The sequence below is a fragment of the Oncorhynchus nerka genome, linkage group LG2, assembly GCF_034236695.1.
Source record: "Oncorhynchus nerka isolate Pitt River linkage group LG2, Oner_Uvic_2.0, whole genome shotgun sequence".
NCBI classification, from domain to species: domain Eukaryota; kingdom Metazoa; phylum Chordata; class Actinopteri; order Salmoniformes; family Salmonidae; genus Oncorhynchus; species Oncorhynchus nerka.
In genome coordinates, this window is record NC_088397.1 from 7,852,917 (window position 1) to 7,874,187 (window position 21,271).

At 47.9% G+C, this 21,271-nt stretch overlaps 1 protein-coding gene across 1 annotated transcript in view; it reads right to left on the minus strand.

Annotated features, from left to right (window-relative positions):
- LOC115116352 (vacuolar protein sorting-associated protein 8 homolog) overlaps positions 1–21,271 on the minus strand; it is a 105,118-nt gene that overhangs the window by 73,780 nt on the left and 10,067 nt on the right. Inside the window, exons 2-5 of the mRNA XM_065020555.1 lie at positions 3,008–3,154; positions 2,768–2,850; positions 2,273–2,357; positions 1,997–2,185 (exon numbers count right to left, since the gene is read on the minus strand). Of these exons, the coding sequence (XP_064876627.1) occupies positions 1,997–2,185; positions 2,273–2,357; positions 2,768–2,850; positions 3,008–3,154 (504 nt within the window). The remainder of the gene's footprint in view (positions 1–1,996; positions 2,186–2,272; positions 2,358–2,767; positions 2,851–3,007; positions 3,155–21,271) is intronic.

Genomic DNA, 21,271 nt, shown 5'->3' on the forward strand with positions numbered 1-21,271 from the left:
GTTGACTATATACAAGCTTAGTGAGCATAGCCTTGCTATTGAGAAAGGCTGCCGTAGGCAGACCTGGCGCTATTGAGAAAGGCTGCCGTAGGCAGACCTGGCTCTCAAGAGAAGACAGGCTACAGTGGTTGAACCACTAAAAGTTGTGTGATTATGCTGAGGGACTTAGAGGTAATGTGTGGTTTAGTACAGTACCCTGCGTCACCACTTCATTTCTCCAGACCACCACAAGGGGGAGTTAAAGCACCGATTATGCTTCTGGGTCCTACTGTGTCTCTAACTGACAATGAATGGGCGACATAAACCTACAAAGAAACTGATAATTGTGTACGACTTCAGTATGACTCACTAAAACTGTTTAGCTCAGACAGTAGTAGTGTAGGAGCCACTCCAGACCGGTCACATTGTACAGTGCCTGAGTGGCACAGCGGTCTGAGACACTGCATAGCAGTGTAAATTGTGTTGCTACAGATGCTGGTTCAATACCCGTGCCGGCCTAGACTTTTTCACTCGCTCATTTTACGTTATTTGAAAATGAAGTAATCTCTAAAATATTGTTATTTTTTATACAAAGCGCTGATTATTATTATTATTATTAATTTAGAATGATATAAAAGCCCGTTGGATATTCTCTCAGATATACTATGAACCCTGTTATTAGCAGGACAATATATATTGGTCATATTGGTCATGGCTCCCGAGTGGCTCACAATGAGATTACCTTGCAGTTCTCCAGCTGTATCTACTGAAAGCTCACGAGGTTCAAGGCAGAGGGCAGGGGGCACGGGATGGGCTGCAGAGCCGCGCACAGAAGACTGACCTAGCCCATGGGGAAGGGGGGAGGACCCCCCCCCCCCCCCCCGCTACACTGGCAACACGAAGGGCATTGCACTAATAATGGTGCTGACGAGGGAAAGGTTCCCACTGTTCTGTTCTTAGCGCAAGTCTGCACCTTCAAACTAAAACAGAACTAATAATGGCATCTTTATGCTTTCATTAATAAAATTATAAAAATACTGTTTCAAAATGCCAATGTTTATTTAGTTATGGATCCATAACGAATCACTACGGGAATAAATATCACTGAATTACAGAAATATCCTCCATTCCTCTAAATGCAATTATTGTCGGAAATGAGTCTCACTAGTGTTGAGTAATGTGCCGTGTCGGTCTTATTTATTTAAAGAGCATATTGAGGTTAGAAACAATAGGATTTGAAGCAACTACAACCATTTCAGCTGTTTAGAGCTGCTCTGAGACAAGCATGGGGACTGGTCCTGATAAATCTATCAGATCTATATTTTGACTGAATCTCCATTTGAGTATTGGTTAGACTACAACTATACAGTTAGAGTGTAGAAATGTTATGCTCTTAGTGTAACCTTTATTAGGCAAGTCAAAGTCTTACTTACAAGGACATACTACTCCTTCCTCCCCGTCGGGGAATTGAATCCCGTTCCACACGACACAGGGATTCTCTAGTTAAATAGCCCAGTACTGTACTCACCACCATCACGTTGTACAGCGTCATATTTTCCGTTCCATCCTAACATGAACCCTGAGGGTTTTTAGTTGTTTTCCTTGGAATAGAAACACCATAATATTAATCTAATTAATTAAGCAACATTTCTTTAAAATCAGTCCCATATACTATGTTCTTACAAAAAAATCTTTTCATTTCTCGAGAACAGCCACTATTGAAGGCTATCAAATGTTTCTCAAACAAGGACGAACCACTGCAGGTGCAACACTGCCCACAACATGAGGTGGAAACTGAGCTGCACTTCCTAACCTCCTTGCCAAATCTATGACCATATTAGAGACACATATTTCGCTCAGATCACACAGATCCACAAAGAATTAGAAAACAAATCCAACTCCCATATCTACTGGGTGAAATACCACAGTGTGACATCACAGCAGCAAGATTTGTGACCTGTTGACACAAGAAAAGGGCAACCAGTGAAGAACAAACTAGAGGGCCGTGTCGGCTGACCTGTAGTCTGGTGATGATGGGTCGTACTTCCTCAGGGAAATGCATGGCCACCAGGTCAGCTGACTTGGCAGGGTCAAGGGTCACCAGCTCCGCAATGTGCAGCAGGGCCTTCTCCCAGACACAGTGTTTCTCCTCTGAGCTGTAGCCAGGCATGGACAGCAGGTTGTGGATGTAGTTAAAGATCTCTTCCTGTTGACATGTCAATAAGACCCGTGTGAACTTCATCCATACAAGGGTCAGAACCTACTGTCTACTGGGTGGTACGCTGCACACTACCTTTCTCAGAGGGTCTCTGAGGTAGCAGTCCAGAATCTTATCATACAGATGCTTCTGCTCATACAGAAACTCACAGATCTGGTAGCTGAGAGGAGGACAGAGGGGGAGGGAGAGAGGAGGAGGGGGAGAGAGAGGGGAAGGGAGAGGAGGAGGGAGAGAGGGGAGGGAGAGAGGGGGAGAGAGAGAGGGGGAGAGAGAGAGGGGGAGGGAGAGAGGGGAGAGAGAGAGAGGGGAGGGAGAGGGGGAGGGAGAGGGGGAGGGAGAGGGGGGAGGGAGAGAGGGGGAGGAGTTAATAGTGGTTGAATATAGTATATATAATATACAAGTGTATTCATAGAGACAGAGAGAGAGAGAGACAGAGAGAGAGAGAGACAGAGAGAGAGAGAGACAGAGAGAGAGAGACAGAGAGAGAGAGAGACAGAGAGAGAGAGAGAGAGAGAGACAGAGAGAGAGAGAGAGAGACAGAGAGAGAGAGGATAATAGAGGATAACTCACAACTCTGCCTTCTCAGCCAGTCCCAGTAGTCGTCCCTCATCAAACTGGACCACACCTCCCACCTGCAGCAGCTCCAACAGCACCTGGGAACCAATCACAGCCTCTACTGGATCACATGACCTGACCAATCCACAGGCTACGCTTAGAAAAAGAGCCCTAAGGGCAAATCTGAAATGGCACCCTATTCCGTAAATAGTGCACGACTTTAGTCCTGAGCCTTATAGTGACAGAGTGGTCTACCTGTTGTCTCTCTGTGTGTCTGGAGTCGTCGTCTGGACTACACAGGAACTCCAGAACCTGTGGAACAACGGAACCACAACAGAAAACATAGCTCCAGGTTCTCCTACTGCCCAGTTTCAATAGAACAGCACACAGCTCCAGGTTCTCCTACTGCCCAGTTTCAATAGAACACAACACTGCTCCAGGTTCTCCTACTGCCCAGTTTCAATAGAACACAAAACCACTCCAGGTTCTCCTACTGCCCAGTTTCAATAGAACACAACACCACTCCAGGTTCTCCTACTGCCCAGTTTCAATAGAACACAACACCGCTCCAGGTTCTCCTACTGCCCAGTTTCAATAGAACACAACACCGCTCCAGGTTCTCCTACTGCCCAGTGTCAATAGAACAACACCGCTCCAGGTTCTACTACTGCCCAGTTTCAATAGAACACCACTACTCCAGGTTCTCCTACTGCCCAGTTTCAATAGAACACCACTACTCCAGGTTCTCCTACTGCCCAATTTCAATAGAACACAACACCACTCCAGGTTCTCCTACTGCCAGTTTCAATAGAACACCACTACTCCAGGTTCTCCTACTGCCCAGTTTCAATAGAACAACACCACTCCAGGTTCTCCTACTGCCCAGTTTCAATAGAACACAACACCGCTCCAGGTTCTCCTACTGCCCAGTTTCAATAGAACACAACACCGCTCCAGGTTCTCCTACTGCCCAGTTTCAATAGAAAACAACACCGCTCCAGGTTTTCCTACTGCCCAGTTTCAATAGAACACAACACCGCTCCAGGTTCTCCTACTGCCAGTTTCAATAGAACACCACTACTCCAGGTTCTCCTACTGCCCAGTTTCAATTGAACACCACCACTCCAGGTTCTCCTACTGCCCAGTTTCAATAGAACACAACACCGCTCCAGGTTCTCCTACTGCCCAGTTTCAATAGAACACAACACCGCTCCAGGTTCTCCTACTGCCCAGTTTCAATAGAACACAACACCGCTCCAGGTTCTCCTACTGCCAGTTTCAATAGAACACCACTACTCCAGGTTCTCCTACTGCCCAGTTTCAATAGAACAACACCACTCCAGGTTCTCCTACTGCCCAGTTTCAATAGAACAACACCGCTCCAGGTTCTACTACCGCCCAGTTTCAATAGAACACCGCTCCAGGTTCTCCTACTGCCCAGTTTCAATAGAACACAACACCGCTCCAGGTTCTCCTACTGCCCAGTTTCAATAGAACACCACACGGCTCCAGGTTCTCCTACTGCCCAGTTTCAATAGAACACAACACCGCTCCAGGTTCTCCTACTGCCCAGTTTCAATAGAACACAACACCGCTCCAGGTTCTCCTACTGCCCAGTTTCAATAGAACACAACACCGCTCCAGGTTCTCCTACTGCCCAGTTTCAATAGAACACAACACCACTCCAGGTTCTCCTACTGCCCAGTTTCAATAGAACACAACACGGCTCTAAGTTCTCCTACTGCCCAGTTTCAATAGAACACAACACGGCTCCAGGTTCTCCTACTGCCCAGTTTCAATAGAACACCACACGGCTCCAGGTTCTCCTACTGCCCAGTTTCAATAGAACACAACACCGCTCCAGGTTCTCCTACTGCCCAGTTTCAATAGAACACCACACGGCTCCAGGTTCTCCTACTGCCCAGTTTCAATAGAACACAACACCGCTCCAGGTTCTCCTACTGCCCAGTTTCAATAGAACACAAAACCACTCCAGGTTCTCCTACTGCCCAGTTTCAATAGAACACAACACCACTCCAGGATCTCCTACTGGCCAGTTTCAATAGAACACAACACCACTCCAGGTTCTCCTACTGCCCAGTTTCAATAGAACACAACACCACTCCAGGTTCTCCTACTGCCCAGTTTCAATAGAACACAACACCACTCCAGGTTCTCCTACTGCCCAGTTTCAATAGAACACAAAACCACTCCAGGTTCTCCTACTGCCCAGTTTCAATAGAACACAACACCACTCCAGGTTCTCCTACTGCCCAGTTTCAATAGAACACAACACCACTCCAGGTTCTCCTACTGCCCAGTTTCAATAGAACACAACACCGCTCCAGGTTCTCCTACTGCCAGTTTCAATAGAACACCACTACTCCAGGTTCTCCTACTGCCCAGTTTCAATAGAACAACACCACTCCAGGTTCTCCTACTGCCCAGTTTCAATAGAACAACACCGCTCCAGGTTCTACTACTGCCCAGTTTCAATAGAACAACACCACTCCAGGTTCTCCTACTGCCCAGTTTCAATAGAACACAACACCACTCCAGGATCTCCTACTGCCCAGTTTCAATAGAACACAACACCACTCCAGGTTCTCCTACTGCCCAGTTTCAATAGAACACAACACCACTCCAGGTTCTCCTACTGCCCAGTTTCAATAGAACAACACCGCTCCAGGTTCTACTACTGCCCAGTTTCAATAGAACACCGCTCCAGGTTCTCCTACTGCCCAGTTTCAATAGAACACAACACCGCTCCAGGTTCTCCTACTGCCCAGTTTCAATAGAACACCACACGGCTCCAGGTTCTCCTACTGCCCAGTTTCAATAGAACACAATACCGCTCCAGGTTCTCCTACTGCCCAGTTTCAATAGAACACAACACCGCTCCAGGTTCTCCTACTGCCCAGTTTCAATAGAACACAACACCGCTCCAGGTTCTCCTACTGCCCAGTTTCAATAGAACACAACACCACTCCAGGTTCTCCTACTGCCCAGTTTCAATAGAACACAACACCACTCCAGGTTCTCCTACTGCCCAGTTTCAATAGAACACAAAACCACTCCAGATTCTCCTACTGCCCAGTTTCAATAGAACACAACACCACTCCAGGTTCTCCTACTGCCCAGTTTCAATAGAACACAACACCACTCCAGGTTCTCCTACTGCCCAGTTTCAATAGAACACAACACCGCTCCAGGTTCTCCTACTGCCAGTTTCAATAGAACACCACTACTCCAGGTTCTCCTACTGCCCAGTTTCAATAGAACACAACACGGCTCCAGGTTCTCCTACTGCCCAGTTTCAATAGAACACCACACGGCTCCAGGTTCTCCTACTGCCCAGTTTCAATAGAACAACACCGCTCCAGGTTCTACTACTGCCCAGTTTCAATAGAACACCGCTCCAGGTTCTCCTACTGCCCAGTTTCAATAGAACACAACACCGCTCCAGGTTCTCCTACTGCCCAGTTTCAATAGAACACCACACGGCTCCAGGTTCTCCTACTGCCCAGTTTCAATAGAACACAACACCGCTCCAGGTTCTCCTACTGCCAGTTTCAATAGAACACCACTACTCCAGGTTCTCCTACTGCCCAGTTTCAATAGAACAACACCACTCCAGGGTCTCCTACTGCCCAGTTTCAATAGAACAACACCGCTCCAGGTTCTACTACTGCCCAGTTTCAATAGAACACCGCTCCAGGTTCTCCTACTGCCCAGTTTCAATAGAACACCACACGGCTCCAGGTTCTCCTACTGCCCAGTTTCAATAGAATACAATACCGCTCCAGGTTCTCCTACTGCCCAGTTTCAATAGAACACAACACCGCTCCAGGTTCTCCTACTGCCCAGTTTCAATAGAACACAACACCGCTCCAGGTTCTCCTACTGCCCAGTTTCAATAGAACACAACACCACTCCAGGTTCTCCTACTGCCCAGTTTCAATAGAACACAACACGGCTCCAGGTTCTCCTACTGCCCAGTTTCAATAGAACACCACACGGCTCCAGGTTCTCCTACTGCCCAGTTTCAATAGAACACAACACCGCTCCAGGTTCTCCTACTGCCCAGTTTCAATAGAACACCACACGGCTCCAGGTTCTCCTACTGCCCAGTTTCAATAGAACACAAAACCACTCCAGGTTCTCCTACTGCCCAGTTTCAATAGAACACAACACCACTCCAGGATCTCCTACTGCCCAGTTTCAATAGAACACAACACCACTCCAGGTTCTCCTACTGCCCAGTTTCAATAGAACACAACACCACTCCAGGTTCTCCTACTGCCCAGTTTCAATAGAACACAACACCACTCCAGGTTCTCCTACTGCCCAGTTTCAATAGAACACCACTACTCCAGGTTCTCCTACTGCCCAGTTTCAATAGAACAACACCACTCCAGGTTCTCCTACTGCCCAGTTTCAATAGAACACAACACCGCTCCAGGTTCTCCTACTGCCCAGTTTCAATAGAACAACACGGCTCCAGGTTCTCCTACTGCTCAGTTTCAATAGAACACAACACCACTCCAGGTTCTCCTAAAGCCCAGTTTCAATAGAACAACACGGCTCCAGGTTCTCCTACTGCTCAGTTTCAATAGAACACAACACCGCTCCAGGTTCTCCTACTGCCCAGTTTCAATAGAACACAACACCGGCTCCAGGTTCTCCTACTGCCCAGTTTCAATAGAACACAACACCGCTCCAGGTTCTCCTACTGCCCAGTTTCAATCGAACACAAAACCACTCCAGGTTCTCCTACTGCCCAGTTTCAATAGAACACAACACCACTCCAGGATCTCCTACTGCCCAGTTTCAATAGAACACAACACCACTCCAGGTTTTCCTACTGCACAGTTTCAATAGAACACAACACCACTCCAGGTTCTCCTACTGCCCAGTTTCAATAGAACACAACACCACTCCAGGTTCTCCTAAAGCCCAGTTTCAATAGAACACAACACCACTCCAGGTTCTCCTAAAGCCCAGTTTCAATAGAACACAACACCACTCCAGGTTCTCCTACTGCCCAGTTTCAATAGAACACAACACCACTCCAGGTTCTCCTACTGCCCAGTTTCAATAGAACACAACACCACTCCAGGTTCTCCTACTGCCCAGTTTCAATTGAACACAACACCACTCCAGGTTCTCCTACTGCCCAGTTTCAATAGAACACAAACCACTCCAGGTTCTCCTACTGCCCAGTTTCAATAGAACACAAAACCACTCCAGGTTCTCCTACTGCCCAGTTTCAATAGAACACAACACCACTCCAGGTTCTCCTACTGCCCAGTTTCAATAGAACACAACACCACTCCAGGATCTTCCTACTGCCCAGTTTCAATAGAACACAACACCACTTCAGGTTTCCTACTGCCCAGTTTCAATAGAACACAACATCGCTCCAGGTTCTCCTACTGCCCAGTTTCAATAGAACACAAACCACTCCAGGTTCTCCTACTACCCAGTTTCAATAGAACACAAACCACTCCAGGTTCTCCTACTGCCCAGTTTCAATAGAACACAACACCACTCCAGGATTCCTACTGCCAGTTTCAATAGAACACAACACCACTCCAGGTTTTCCTACTGCCAAGTTTCAATAGAACACAACACCACTCCAGGTTTTCCTACTGCCCAGTTTCAATAGAACACAACACCACTCCAGGTTCTCCTACTGCCCAGTTTCAATAGAACACAACACCACTCCAGGTTCTCCTACTGCCCAGTTTCAATAGAACACAACACCACTCCAGGTTCTCCTACTGCCCAGTTTCAATAGAACACAACACCACTCCAGGTTCTCCTACTGCCCAGTTTCAATTGAACACAACACCACTCCAGGTTCTCCTACTGCCCAGTTTCAATAGAACACAAAACCACTCCAGGTTCTCCTACTGCCCAGTTTCAATAGAACACAACACCACTCCAGGTTCTCCTACTGCCCAGTTTCAATAGAACACAACACCACTCCAGGTTCTCCTACTGCCCAGTTTCAATAGAACACAACACCACTCCAGGTTCTCCTACTGCCCAGTTTCAATAGAACACAACACCACTCCAGGTTTTCCTACTGCCCAGTTTCAATAGAACACAACACCGCTCCAGGGTCTCCTACTGCCAGTTTCAATAGAACACCACTACTCCAGGTTCTCCTACTGCCCAGTTTCAATAGAACACCACCACTCCAGGTTCTCCTACTGCCCAGTTTCAATAGAACACAACACCACTCCAGGTTCTCCTACTGCCCAGTTTCAATAGAACACAACACCGCTCCAGGTTCTCCTACTGCCCAGTTTCAATAGAACACAACACCACTCCAGGTTCTCCTACTGCCCAGTTTCAATAGAACACAACACCGCTCCAGGTTCTCCTACTGCCCAGTTTCAATAGAACACAACACCGCTCCAGGTTCTCCTACTGCCAGTTTCAATAGAACACCACTACTCCAGGTTCTCCTACTGCCCAGTTTCAATAGAACACCACCACTCCAGGTTCTCCTACTGCTCAGTTTCAATAGAACACAACACCGCTCCAGGTTCTCCTACTGCCAGTTTCAATAGAACAACACGGCTCCAGGTTCTCCTACTGCTCAGTTTCAATAGAACACAACACCACTCCAGGTTCTCCTACTGCCCAGTTTCAATAGAACACAAAACCACTCCAGGTTCTCCTACTGCCCAGTTTCAATAGAACACAACACCACTCCAGGTTCTCCTACTGCCCAGTTTCAATAGAACACAACACCACTCCAGGTTCTCCTACTGCCCAGTTTCAATAGAACACAACACCACTCCAGGTTCTCCTACTGCCCAGTTTCAATAGAACACAACACCGCTCCAGGTTCTCCTACTGCCCAGTTTCAATAGAACACAACACCGCTCCAGGTTCTCCTACTGCCCAGTTTCAATAGAACACAACACCGCTCCAGGTTCTCCTACTGCCAGTTTCAATAGAACACCACTACTCCAGGTTCTCCTACTGCCCAGTTTCAATAGAACAACACCACTCCAGGTTCTCCTACTGCCCAGTTTCAATAGAACAACACCGCTCCAGGTTCTACTACTGCCCAGTTTCAATAGAACACCGCTCCAGGTTCTCCTACTGCCCAGTTTCAATAGAACACAACACCGCTCCAGGTTCTCCTACTGCCCAGTTTCAATAGAACACAACACTACTCCAGGTTCTCCTACTGCCCAGTTTCAATAGAACACAACACGGCTCTAAGTTCTCCTACTGCCCAGTTTCAATAGAACACAACACGGCTCCAGGTTCTCCTACTGCCCAGTTTCAATAGAACACCACACGGCTCCAGGTTCTCCTACTGCCCAGTTTCAATAGAACACAACACCGCTCCAGGTTCTCCTACTGTCCAGTTTCAATAGAACACAACACCGCTCCAGGTTCTCCTACTGCCCAGTTTCAATAGAACACAAAACCACTCCAGGTTCTCCTACTGCCCAGTTTCAATAGAACACAACACCACTCCAGGATCTCCTACTGCCCAGTTTCAATAGAACACAACACCACTCCAGGTTCTCCTACTGCCCAGTTTCAATAGAACACAACACCACTCCAGGTTCTCCTACTGCCAGTTTCAATAGAACACCACTACTCCAGGTTCTCCTACTGCCCAGTTTCAATAGAACACCACTACTCCAGGTTCTCCTACTGCCCAGTTTCAATAGAACTCAACACCGCTCCAGGTTCTCCTACTGCCCAGTTTCAATAGAACACAACACCACTCCAGGTTCTCCTACTGCCCAGTTTCAGAACACAACACCACTTCTCCTACTGCCCAGTTTCAATAGAACACAACACCACTCCAGGTTCTCCTACTGCCCAGTTTCAATAGAACACAACACCACTCCAGGATCTCCTACTGCCCAGTTTCAATAGAACACAACACCACTCCAGGTTTTCCTACTGCCCAGTTTCAATAGAACACAACACCACTCCAGGTTCTCCTACTGCCCAGTTTCAATAGAACACAACACCACTCCAGGTTCTCCTACTGCCCAGTTTCAATAGAACACAACACCACTCCAGGTTCTCCTACTGCCCAGTTTCAATAGAACACAACACCGCTCCAGGTTCTCCTACTGCCCAGTTTCAATAGAACACAACACCGCTCCAGGTTCTCCTACTGCCCAGTTTCAATAGAACACAACACCGCTCCAGGTTCTCCTACTGCCAGTTTCAATAGAACACCACTACTCCAGGTTCTCCTACTGCCCAGTTTCAATAGAACAACACCGCTCCAGGTTCTACTACTGCCCAGTTTCAATAGAACACCGCTCCAGGTTCTCCTACTGCCCAGTTTCAATAGAACACAAAACCAATCCAGGTTCTCCTACTGCCCAGTTTCAATAGAACACAACACCACTCCAGGTTCTCCTACTGCCCAGTTTCAATAGAACACAACACCACTCCAGGTTCTCCTACTGCCCAGTTTCAATAGAACACAAAACCACTCCAGGTTCTCCTACTGCCCAGTTTCAATAGAACACAACACCACTCCAGGTTCTCCTACTGCCCAGTTTCAATAGAACACAACACCGCTCCAGGTTCTCCTACTGCCCAGTTTCAATAGAACACAACACCGCTCCAGGTTCTCCTACTGCCCAGTTTCAATAGAACACAACACCGCTCCAGGTTCTCCTACTGCCCAGTTTCAATAGAACACAACACCGCTCCAGGTTCTCCTACTGCCAGTTTCAATAGAACACCACTACTCCAGGTTCTCCTACTGCCCAGTTTCAATAGAACAACACCACTCCAGGTTCTCCTACTGCCCAGTTTCAATAGAACAACACCACTCCAGGTTCTCCTACTGCCCAGTTTCAATAGAACTCAACACCGCTCCAGGTTCTCCTACTGCCCAGTTTCAATAGAACAACACCGCTCCAGGTTCTCCTACTGCCCAGTTTCAATAGAACACCGCTCCAGGTTCTCCTACTGCCCAGTTTCAATAGAACACAACACCGCTCCAGGTTCTCCTACTGCCCAGTTTCAATAGAACAACACGGCTCCAGGTTCTCCTACTGCTCAGTTTCAATAGAACACAACACCGCTCCAGGTTCTCCTACTGCCCAGTTTCAATAGAACACCACACGGCTCCAGGTTCTCCTACTGCCCAGTTTCAATAGAACACAACACCGCTCCAGGTTCTCCTACTGCCCAGTTTCAATAGAACACAAAACCACTCCAGGTTCTCCTACTGCCCAGTTTCAATAGAACACAACACCACTCCAGGATCTCCTACTGCCCAGTTTCAATAGAACACAACACCACTCCAGGTTTTCCTACTGCCCAGTTTCAATAGAACACAACACCACTCCAGGTTCTCCTACTGCCCAGTTTCAATAGAACACAACACCACTCCAGGTTCTCCTACTGCCCAGTTTCAATAGAACACAACACCACTCCAGGTTCTCCTACTGCCCAGTTTCAATAGAACACAACACCGCTCCAGGTTCTCCTACTGCCCAGTTTCAATAGAACACAACACCACTCCAGGTTCTCCTACTGCCCAGTTTCAATAGAACACAACACCACTCCAGGTTCTCCTACTGCCCAGTTTCAATAGAACACAACACCGCTCCAGGTTCTCCTACTGCCCAGTTTCAATAGAACACAACACCGCTCCAGGTTCTCCTACTGCCCAGTTTCAATAGAACACAACACCAGGTTCTCCAGGTTCTCCTACTGCCCAGTTTCAATAGAACACAACACCACTCCAGGTTCTCCTACTGCCCAGTTTCAATAGAACACAACACCACTCCAGGTTCTCCTACTGCCCAGTTTCAATAGAACACAACACCGGCTCCAGGTTCTCCTACTGCCCAGTTTCAATAGAACACAACACCGCTCCAGGTTCTCCTACTGCCCAGTTTCAATAGAACACAACACCGCTCCAGGTTCTCCTACTGCCCAGTTTCAATAGAACACAAAACCACTCCAGGTTCTCCTACTGCCCAGTTTCAATAGAACACAACACCACTCCAGGTTCTCCTACTGCCCAGTTTCAATAGAACACAACACTCCAGGTTCTCCTACTGCCCAGTTTCAATAGAACACAACACTACTCCAGGTTCTCCTACTGCCCAGTTTCAATAGAACACAACACCACTCCAGGTTCTCCTACTGCCCAGTTTCAATAGAACACAACACCGCTCCAGGTTCTCCTACTGCCCAGTTTCAATAGAACACAACACCACTCCAGGTTCTCCTACTGCCCAGTTTCAATAGAACACAACACCACTCCAGGTTCTCCTACTGCCCAGTTTCAATAGAACACAACACCACTCCAGGTTCTCCTACTGCCCAGTTTCAATAGAACACAACACCACTCCAGGTTCTCCTACTGCCCAGTTTCAATAGAACACAACACCACTCCAGGTTCTCCTACTGCCCAGTTTCAATAGAACACAACACCACTCCAGGTTCTCCTACTGCCCAGTTTCAATAGAACACAACACCACTCCAGGTTCTCCTACTGCCCAGTTTCAATAGAACACAACACCACTCCAGGTTCTCCTACTGCCCAGTTTCAATAGAACACAACACCACTCCAGGTTCTCCTACTGCCCAGTTTCAATAGAACACAACACCACTCCAGGTTCTCCTACTGCCCAGTTTCAATAGAACACAACACCACTCCAGGTTCTCCTACTGCCCAGTTTCAATAGAACACAACACCACTCCAGGTTCTCCTACTGCCCAGTTTCAATAGAACACAACACCGCTCCAGGTTCTCCTACTGCCCAGTTTCAATAGAACACAACACCACTCCAGGTTCTCCTACTGCCCAGTTTCAATAGAACACAACACCACTCCAGGTTCTCCTACTGCCCAGTTTCAATAGAACACAACACCACTCCAGGTTCTCCTACTGCCCAGTTTCAATAGAACACAACACCACTCCAGGTTCTCCTACTGCCCAGTTTCAATAGAACACAACACCACTCCAGGTTCTCCTACTGCCCAGTTTCAATAGAACACAACACCACTCCAGGTTCTCCAGGTTCTCCTACTGCCCAGTTTCAATAGAACACAACACCACTCCAGGTTCTCCTACTGCCCAGTTTCAATAGAACACAACACCTCCAGGTTCTCCTACTGCCCAGTTTCAATAGAACACAACACCGCTCCAGGTTCTCCTACTGCCCAGTTTCAATAGAACACCACACTCCAGGTTCTCCTACTGCCCAGTTTCAATAGAACACAACACCGCTCCAGGTTCTCCTACTGCCCAGTTTCAATAGAACACAACACCGCTCCAGGTTCTCCTACTGCCCAGTTTCAATAGAACACAACACCAGGTTCTCCAGGTTCTCCTACTGCCCAGTTTCAATAGAACACAACACCGCTCCAGGTTCTCCTACTGCCCAGTTTCAATAGAACACAACACCGCTCCAGGTTCTCCTACTGCCCAGTTTCAATAGAACACAACACCACTCCAGGTTCTCCTACTGCCCAGTTTCAATAGAACACAACACGGTTCTCCTAGGTTCTCCTACTGCCCAGTTTCAATAGAACACAACACCGCTCCAGGTTCTCCTACTGCCCAGTTTCAATAGAACACCACACGGCTCCAGGTTCTCCTACTGCCCAGTTTCAATAGAACACAACACCGCTCCAGGTTCTCCTACTGCCCAGTTTCAATAGAACACAACACCACTCCAGGTTCTCCTACTGCCCAGTTTCAATAGAACACAACACCACTCCAGGTTCTCCTACTGCCCAGTTTCAATAGAACACAACACCACTCCAGGTTCTCCTACTGCCCAGTTTCAATAGAACACAACACCACTCCAGGTTCTCCTACTGCCCAGTTTCAATAGAACACAACACCACTCCAGGTTCTCCTACTGCCCAGTTTCAATAGAACACAACACCACTCCAGGTTCTCCTACTGCCCAGTTTCAATAGAACACAACACCACTCCAGGTTCTCCTACTGCCCAGTTTCAATAGAACACAACACCACTCCAGGTTCTCCTACTGCCCAGTTTCAATAGAACACAACACCACCACTCCAGGTTCTCCTACTGCCCAGTTTCAATAGAACACAACTCCAGGTTCTCCTACTGCCCAGTTTCAATCCAGGTTCTCCTACTGCCCAGTTTCAATAGAACACAACACCTGCCCAGCTCCAGGTTCTCCTACTGCCCAGTTTCAATAGAACACAACACCACTCCAGGTTCTCCTACTGCCCAGTTTCAATAGAACACAACACCGCTCCAGGTTCTCCTACTGCCCAGTTTCAATAGAACACAACACCGCTCCAGGTTCTCCTACTGCCCAGTTTCAATAGAACACAACACCACTCCAGGTTCTCCTACTGCCCAGTTTCAATAGAACACAACACCACTCCAGGTTCTCCTACTGCCCAGTTTCAATAGAACACAACACCACTCCAGGTTCTCCTACTGCCCAGTTTCAATAGAACACAACACCACTCCAGGTTCTCCTACTGCCCAGTTTCAATAGAACACAACACCACTCCAGGTTCTCCTACTGCCCAGTTTCAATAGAACACAACACCACTCCAGGTTCTCCTACTGCCCAGTTTCAATAGAACACAACACCACTCCAGGTTCTCCTACTGCCCAGTTTCAATAGAACACAACACCACTCCAGGTTCTCCTACTGCCCAGTTTCAATAGAACACAACACCACTCCAGGTTCTCCTACTGCCCAGTTTCAATAGAACACAACACCGCTCCAGGTTCTCCTACTGCCCAGTTTCAATAGAACACCACACGGCTCCAGGTTCTCCTACTGCCCAGTTTCAATAGAACACAACACCGCTCCAGGTTCTCCTACTGCCCAGTTTCAATAGAACACAACACCACTCCAGGTTCTCCTACTGCCCAGTTTCAATAGAACACAACACCACTCCAGGTTCTCCTACTGCCCAGTTTCAATAGAACACAACACTCCTACTGCTCCAGGTTCTCCTACTGCCCAGTTTCAATAGAACACAACACCGCTCCAGGTTCTCCTACTGCCCAGTTTCAATAGAACACAACACCGCTCCAGGTTCTCCTACTGCCCAGTTTCAATAGAACACAACACCACTCCAGGTTCTCCTACTGCCCAGTTTCAATAGAACACAACACCACTCCAGGTTCTCCTACTGCCCAGTTTCAATAGAACACAACACCACTCCAGGTTCTCCTACTGCCCAGTTTCAATAGAACACAACACCACTCCAGGTTCTCCTACTGCCCAGTTTCAATAGAACACAACACCACTCCAGGTTCTCCTACTGCCCAGTTTCAATAGAACACAACACCACTCCAGGTTCTCCTACTGCCCAGTTTCAATAGAACACAACACCACTCCAGGTTCTCCTACTGCCCAGTTTCAATAGAACACAACACCACTCCAGGTTCTCCTACTGCCCAGTTTCAATAGAACACAACACCACTCCAGGTTCTCCTACTGCCCAGTTTCAATAGAACACAACACCACTCCAGGTTCTCCTACTGCCCAGTTTCAATAGAACACAAAACCACTCCAGGTTCTCCTACTGCCCAGTTTCAATAGAACACAACACCACTCCAGGTTCTCCTACTGCCCAGTTTCAATAGAACACAACACCACTCCAGGTTCTCCTACTGCCCAGTTTCAATAGAACACAACACCACTCCAGGTTCTCCTACTGCCCAGTTTCAATAGAACACAACACCACTCCAGGTTCTCCAGGTTTCTCCTAGGTTCTCCTACTGCCCAGTTTCAATAGAACACAACACCACTCCAGGTTCTCCTACTGCCCAGTTTCAATAGAACACAACACCACTCCAGGTTCTCCTACTGCCCAGTTTCAATAGAACACAACACCACTCCAGGTTCTCCTACTCCAGGTTCTCCTACTGCCCAGTTTCAATAGAACACAACACCACTCCAGGTTCTCCTACTGCCCAGTTTCAATAGAACACAACACCACTCCAGGTTCTCCTACTGCCCAGTTTCAATAGAACACACACCACTCCAGGTTCTCCTACTGCCCAGTTTCAATAGAACACAACACCACTCCAGGTTCTCCTACTGCCCAGTTTCAATAGAACACAACACCCTACTCCAGGTTCTCCTACTGCCCAGTTTCAATAGAACACAACACCACTCCAGGTTCTCCTACTGCCCAGTTTCAATAGAACACAACACCACTCCAGGTTCTCCTACTGCCCAGTTTCAATAGAACACAACACCACTCCAGGTTCTCCTACTGCCCAGTTTCAATAGAACACAACACCACTCCAGGTTCTCCTACTGCCCAGTTTCAATAGAACACAACACCACTCCAGGTTCTCCTACTGCCCAGTTTCAATAGAACACAACACCACTCCAGGTTCTCCTACTGCCCAGTTTCAATAGAACACAACACCACTCCAGGTTCTCCTACTGCCCAGTTTCAATAGAACACAACACCGCTCCAGGTTCTCCTACTGCCCAGTTTCAATAGAACACAACACCACTCCAGGTTCTCCTACTGCCCAGTTTCAATAGAACACAACACCACTCCAGGTTCTACTGCCCAGTACTGCCCAGTTTCAATAGAACACAACACCGCTCCAGGTTCTCCTTCTCCTACTGCCCAGTTTCAATAGAACACAACACCGCTCCAGGTTCTCCTACTGCCCAGTTTCAATAGAACACCACACCACTCCAGGTTCTCCTACTGCCCAGTTTCAATAGAACACAATACCACTCCAGGTTCTCCTACTGCCCAGTTTCAATAGAACACAACACCGCTCCAGGTTCTCCTACTGCCCAGTTTCAATAGAACACAACACCACTCCAGGTTCTCCTACTGCCCAGTTTCAATAGAACACAACACCACTCCAGGTTCTCCTACTGCCCAGTTTCAATAGAACACAACACCACTCCAGGTTCTCCTACTGCCCAGTTTCAATAGAACACAACACCACTCCAGGTTCTCCTACTGCCCAGTTTCAATAGAACACAAAACCACTCCAGATTCTCCTACTGCCCAGTTTCAATAGAACACAACACCACTCCAGGTTCTCCTACTGCCCAGTTTCAATAGAACACAACACCACTCCAGGTTCTCCTACTGCCCAGTTTCAATAGAACACAACACCGCTCCAGGTTCTCCTACTGCCAGTTTCAATAGAACACCACTACTCCAGGTTCTCCTACTGCCCAGTTTCAATAGAACACAACACGGCTCCAGGTTCTCCTACTGCCCAGTTTCAATAGAACACCACACGGCTCCAGGTTCTCCTACTGCCCAGTTTCAATAGAACAACACCGCTCCAGGTTCTACTACTGCCCACCACTTTCAAGTTTCAGAACACCGCTCCAGGTTCTCCTACTGCCCAGTTTCAATAGAACACAACACCGCTCCAGGTTCTCCTACTGCCCAGTTTCAATAGAACACCACACGGCTCCAGGTTCTCCTACTGCCCAGTTTCAATAGAACACAACACCGCTCCAGGTTCTCCTACTGCCAGTTTCAATAGAACACCACTACTCCAGGTTCTCCTACTGCCCAGTTTCAATAGAACAACACCACTCCAGGTTCTCCTACTGCCCAGTTTCAATAGAACAACACCGCTCCAGGTTCTACTACTGCCCAGTTTCAATAGAACACCACCACTCCAGGTTCTCCTACTGCCCAGTTTCAATAGAACACCACACGGCTCCAGGTTCTCCTACTGCCCAGTTTCAATAGAACACAACACCGCTCCAGGTTCTCCTACTGCCCAGTTTCAATAGAACACAACACCGCTCCAGGTTCTCCTACTGCCCAGTTTCAATAGAACACAACACCGCTCCAGGTTCTCCTACTGCCCAGTTTCAATAGAACACAACACCACTCCAGGTTCTCCTACTGCCCAGTTTCAATAGAACACAACACGGCTCCAGGTTCTCCTACTGCCCAGTTTCAATAGAACACAACACCACTCCAGGTTCTCCTACTGCCCAGTTTCAATAGAACACAACACCGCTCCAGGTTCTCCTACTGCCCAGTTTCAATAGAACACCACACGGCTCCAGGTTCTCCTACTGCCCAGTTTCAATAGAACACAAAACCACTCCAGGTTCTCCTACTGCCCAGTTTCAATAGAACACAACACCACTCCAGGTTCTCCTACTGCCCAGTTTCAATAGAACACAACACCACTCCAGGTTCTCCTACTGCCCAGTTTCAATAGAACACAACACCACTCCAGGTTCTCCTACTGCCCAGTTTCAATAGAACACAACACCACTCCAGGTTCTCCTACTGCCCAGTTTCAATAGAACACCACTACTCCAGGTTCTCCTACTGCCCAGTTTCAATAGAACAACACCACTCCAGGTTCTCCTACTGCCCAGTTTCAATAGAACACAACACCGCTCCAGGTTCTCCTACTGCCCAGTTTCAATAGAACAACACGGCTCCAGGTTCTCCTACTGCTCAGTTTCAATAGAACACAACACCACTCCAGGTTCTCCTAAAGCCCAGTTTCAATAGAACAACACGGCTCCAGGTTCTCCTACTGCTCAGTTTCAATAGAACACAACACCGCTCCAGGTTCTCCTACTGCCCAGTTTCAATAGAACACCACACGGCTCCAGGTTCTCCTACTGCCCAGTTTCAATAGAACACAACACCGCTCCAGGTTCTCCTACTGCCCAGTTTCAATCGAACACAAAACCACTCCAGGTTCTCCTACTGCCCAGTTTCAATAGAACACAACACCACTCCAGGATCTCCTACTGCCCAGTTTCAATAGAACACAACACCACTCCAGGTTTTCCTACTGCACAGTTTCAATAGAACACAACACCACTCCAGGTTCTCCTACTGCCCAGTTTCAATAGAACACAACACCACTCCAGGTTCTCCTACTGCCCAGTTTCAATAGAACACAACACCACTCCAGGTTCTCCTAAAGCCCAGTTTCAATAGAACACAACACCACTCCAGGTTCTCCTACTGCACAGTTTCAATAGAACACAACACCACTCCAGGTTCTCCTACTGCCCAGTTTCAATAGAACACAACACCACTCCAGGTTCTCCTACTGCCCAGTTTCAATAGAACACAACACCACTCCAGGTTCTCCTACTGCCCAGTTTCAATTGAACACAACACCACTCCAGGTTCTCCTACTGCCCAGTTTCAATAGAACACAAAACCACTCCAGGTTCTCCTACTGCCCAGTTTCAATAGAACACAAAACCACTCCAGGTTCTCCTACTGCCCAGTTTCAATAGAACATAACACCACTCCAGGATCTCCTACTGCCCAGTTTCAATAGAACACAACACCACTTCAGGTTTTCCTACTGCCCAGTTTCAATAGAACAACACACGGCTCCAGGTTCTCCTACTGCCCAGTTTCAATAGAACACAACATCGCTCCAGGTTATCCTACTGCCCAGTTTCAATAGAACACAAAACCACTCCAGGTTCTCCTACTACCCAGTTTCAATAGAACATAACACCACTCCAGGATCTCCTACTGCCCAGTTTCAATAGAACACAACACCACTCCAGGTTTTCCTACTGCCAAGTTTCAATAGAACACAACACCACTCCAGGTTTTCCTACTGCCCAGTTTCAATAGAACACAACACCACTCCAGGTTCTCCTACTGCCCAGTTTCAATAGAACACAACACCACTCCAGGTTCTCCTACTGCCCAGTTTCAATCACAACACCACTCCAGGTTCTCCTACTGCCCAGTTTCAATAGAACACAACACCACTCCAGGTTCTCCTACTGCCCAGTTTCAATAGAACACAACACCACTCCAGGTTCTCCTACTGCCCAGTTTCAATAGAACACAACACCACTCCAGGTTCTCCTACTGCCCAGTTTCAATAGAACACAACACCACTCCAGGTTCTCCTACTGCCCAGTTTCAATAGAACACAACACCACTCCAGGTTCTCCTACTGCCCAGTTTCAATAGAACACAACACCGCTCCAGGTTCTCCTCCCAGTTTCAATAGAACACAACACCACTCCAGGTTCTCCTACTGCCCAGTTTCAATAGAACACAACACCACTCCAGGTTTTCCTACTGCCCAGTTTCAATAGAACACAACACCGCTCCAGGTTCTCCTACTGCCAGTTTCAATAGAACACCACTACTCCAGGTTCTCCTACTGCCCAGTTTCAATAGAACACAACACCACTCCAGGTTCTCCTACTGCCCAGTTTCAATAGAACACAACACCGCTCCAGGTTCTCCTACTGCCCAGTTTCAATAGAACACAACACCGCTCCAGGTTCTCCTACTGCCCAGTTTCAATAGAACACAACACCACTCCAGGTTCTCCTACTGCCCAGTTTCAATAGAACACAACACCACTCCAGGTTCTCCTACTGCCCAGTTTCAATAGAACACAACACCGCTCCAGGTTCTCCTACTGCCCAGTTTCAATAGAACACAACACCACTCCAGGTTCTCCTACTGCCCAGTTTCAATAGAACACAACACCACTCCAGGTTCTCCTACTGCCCAGTTTCAATA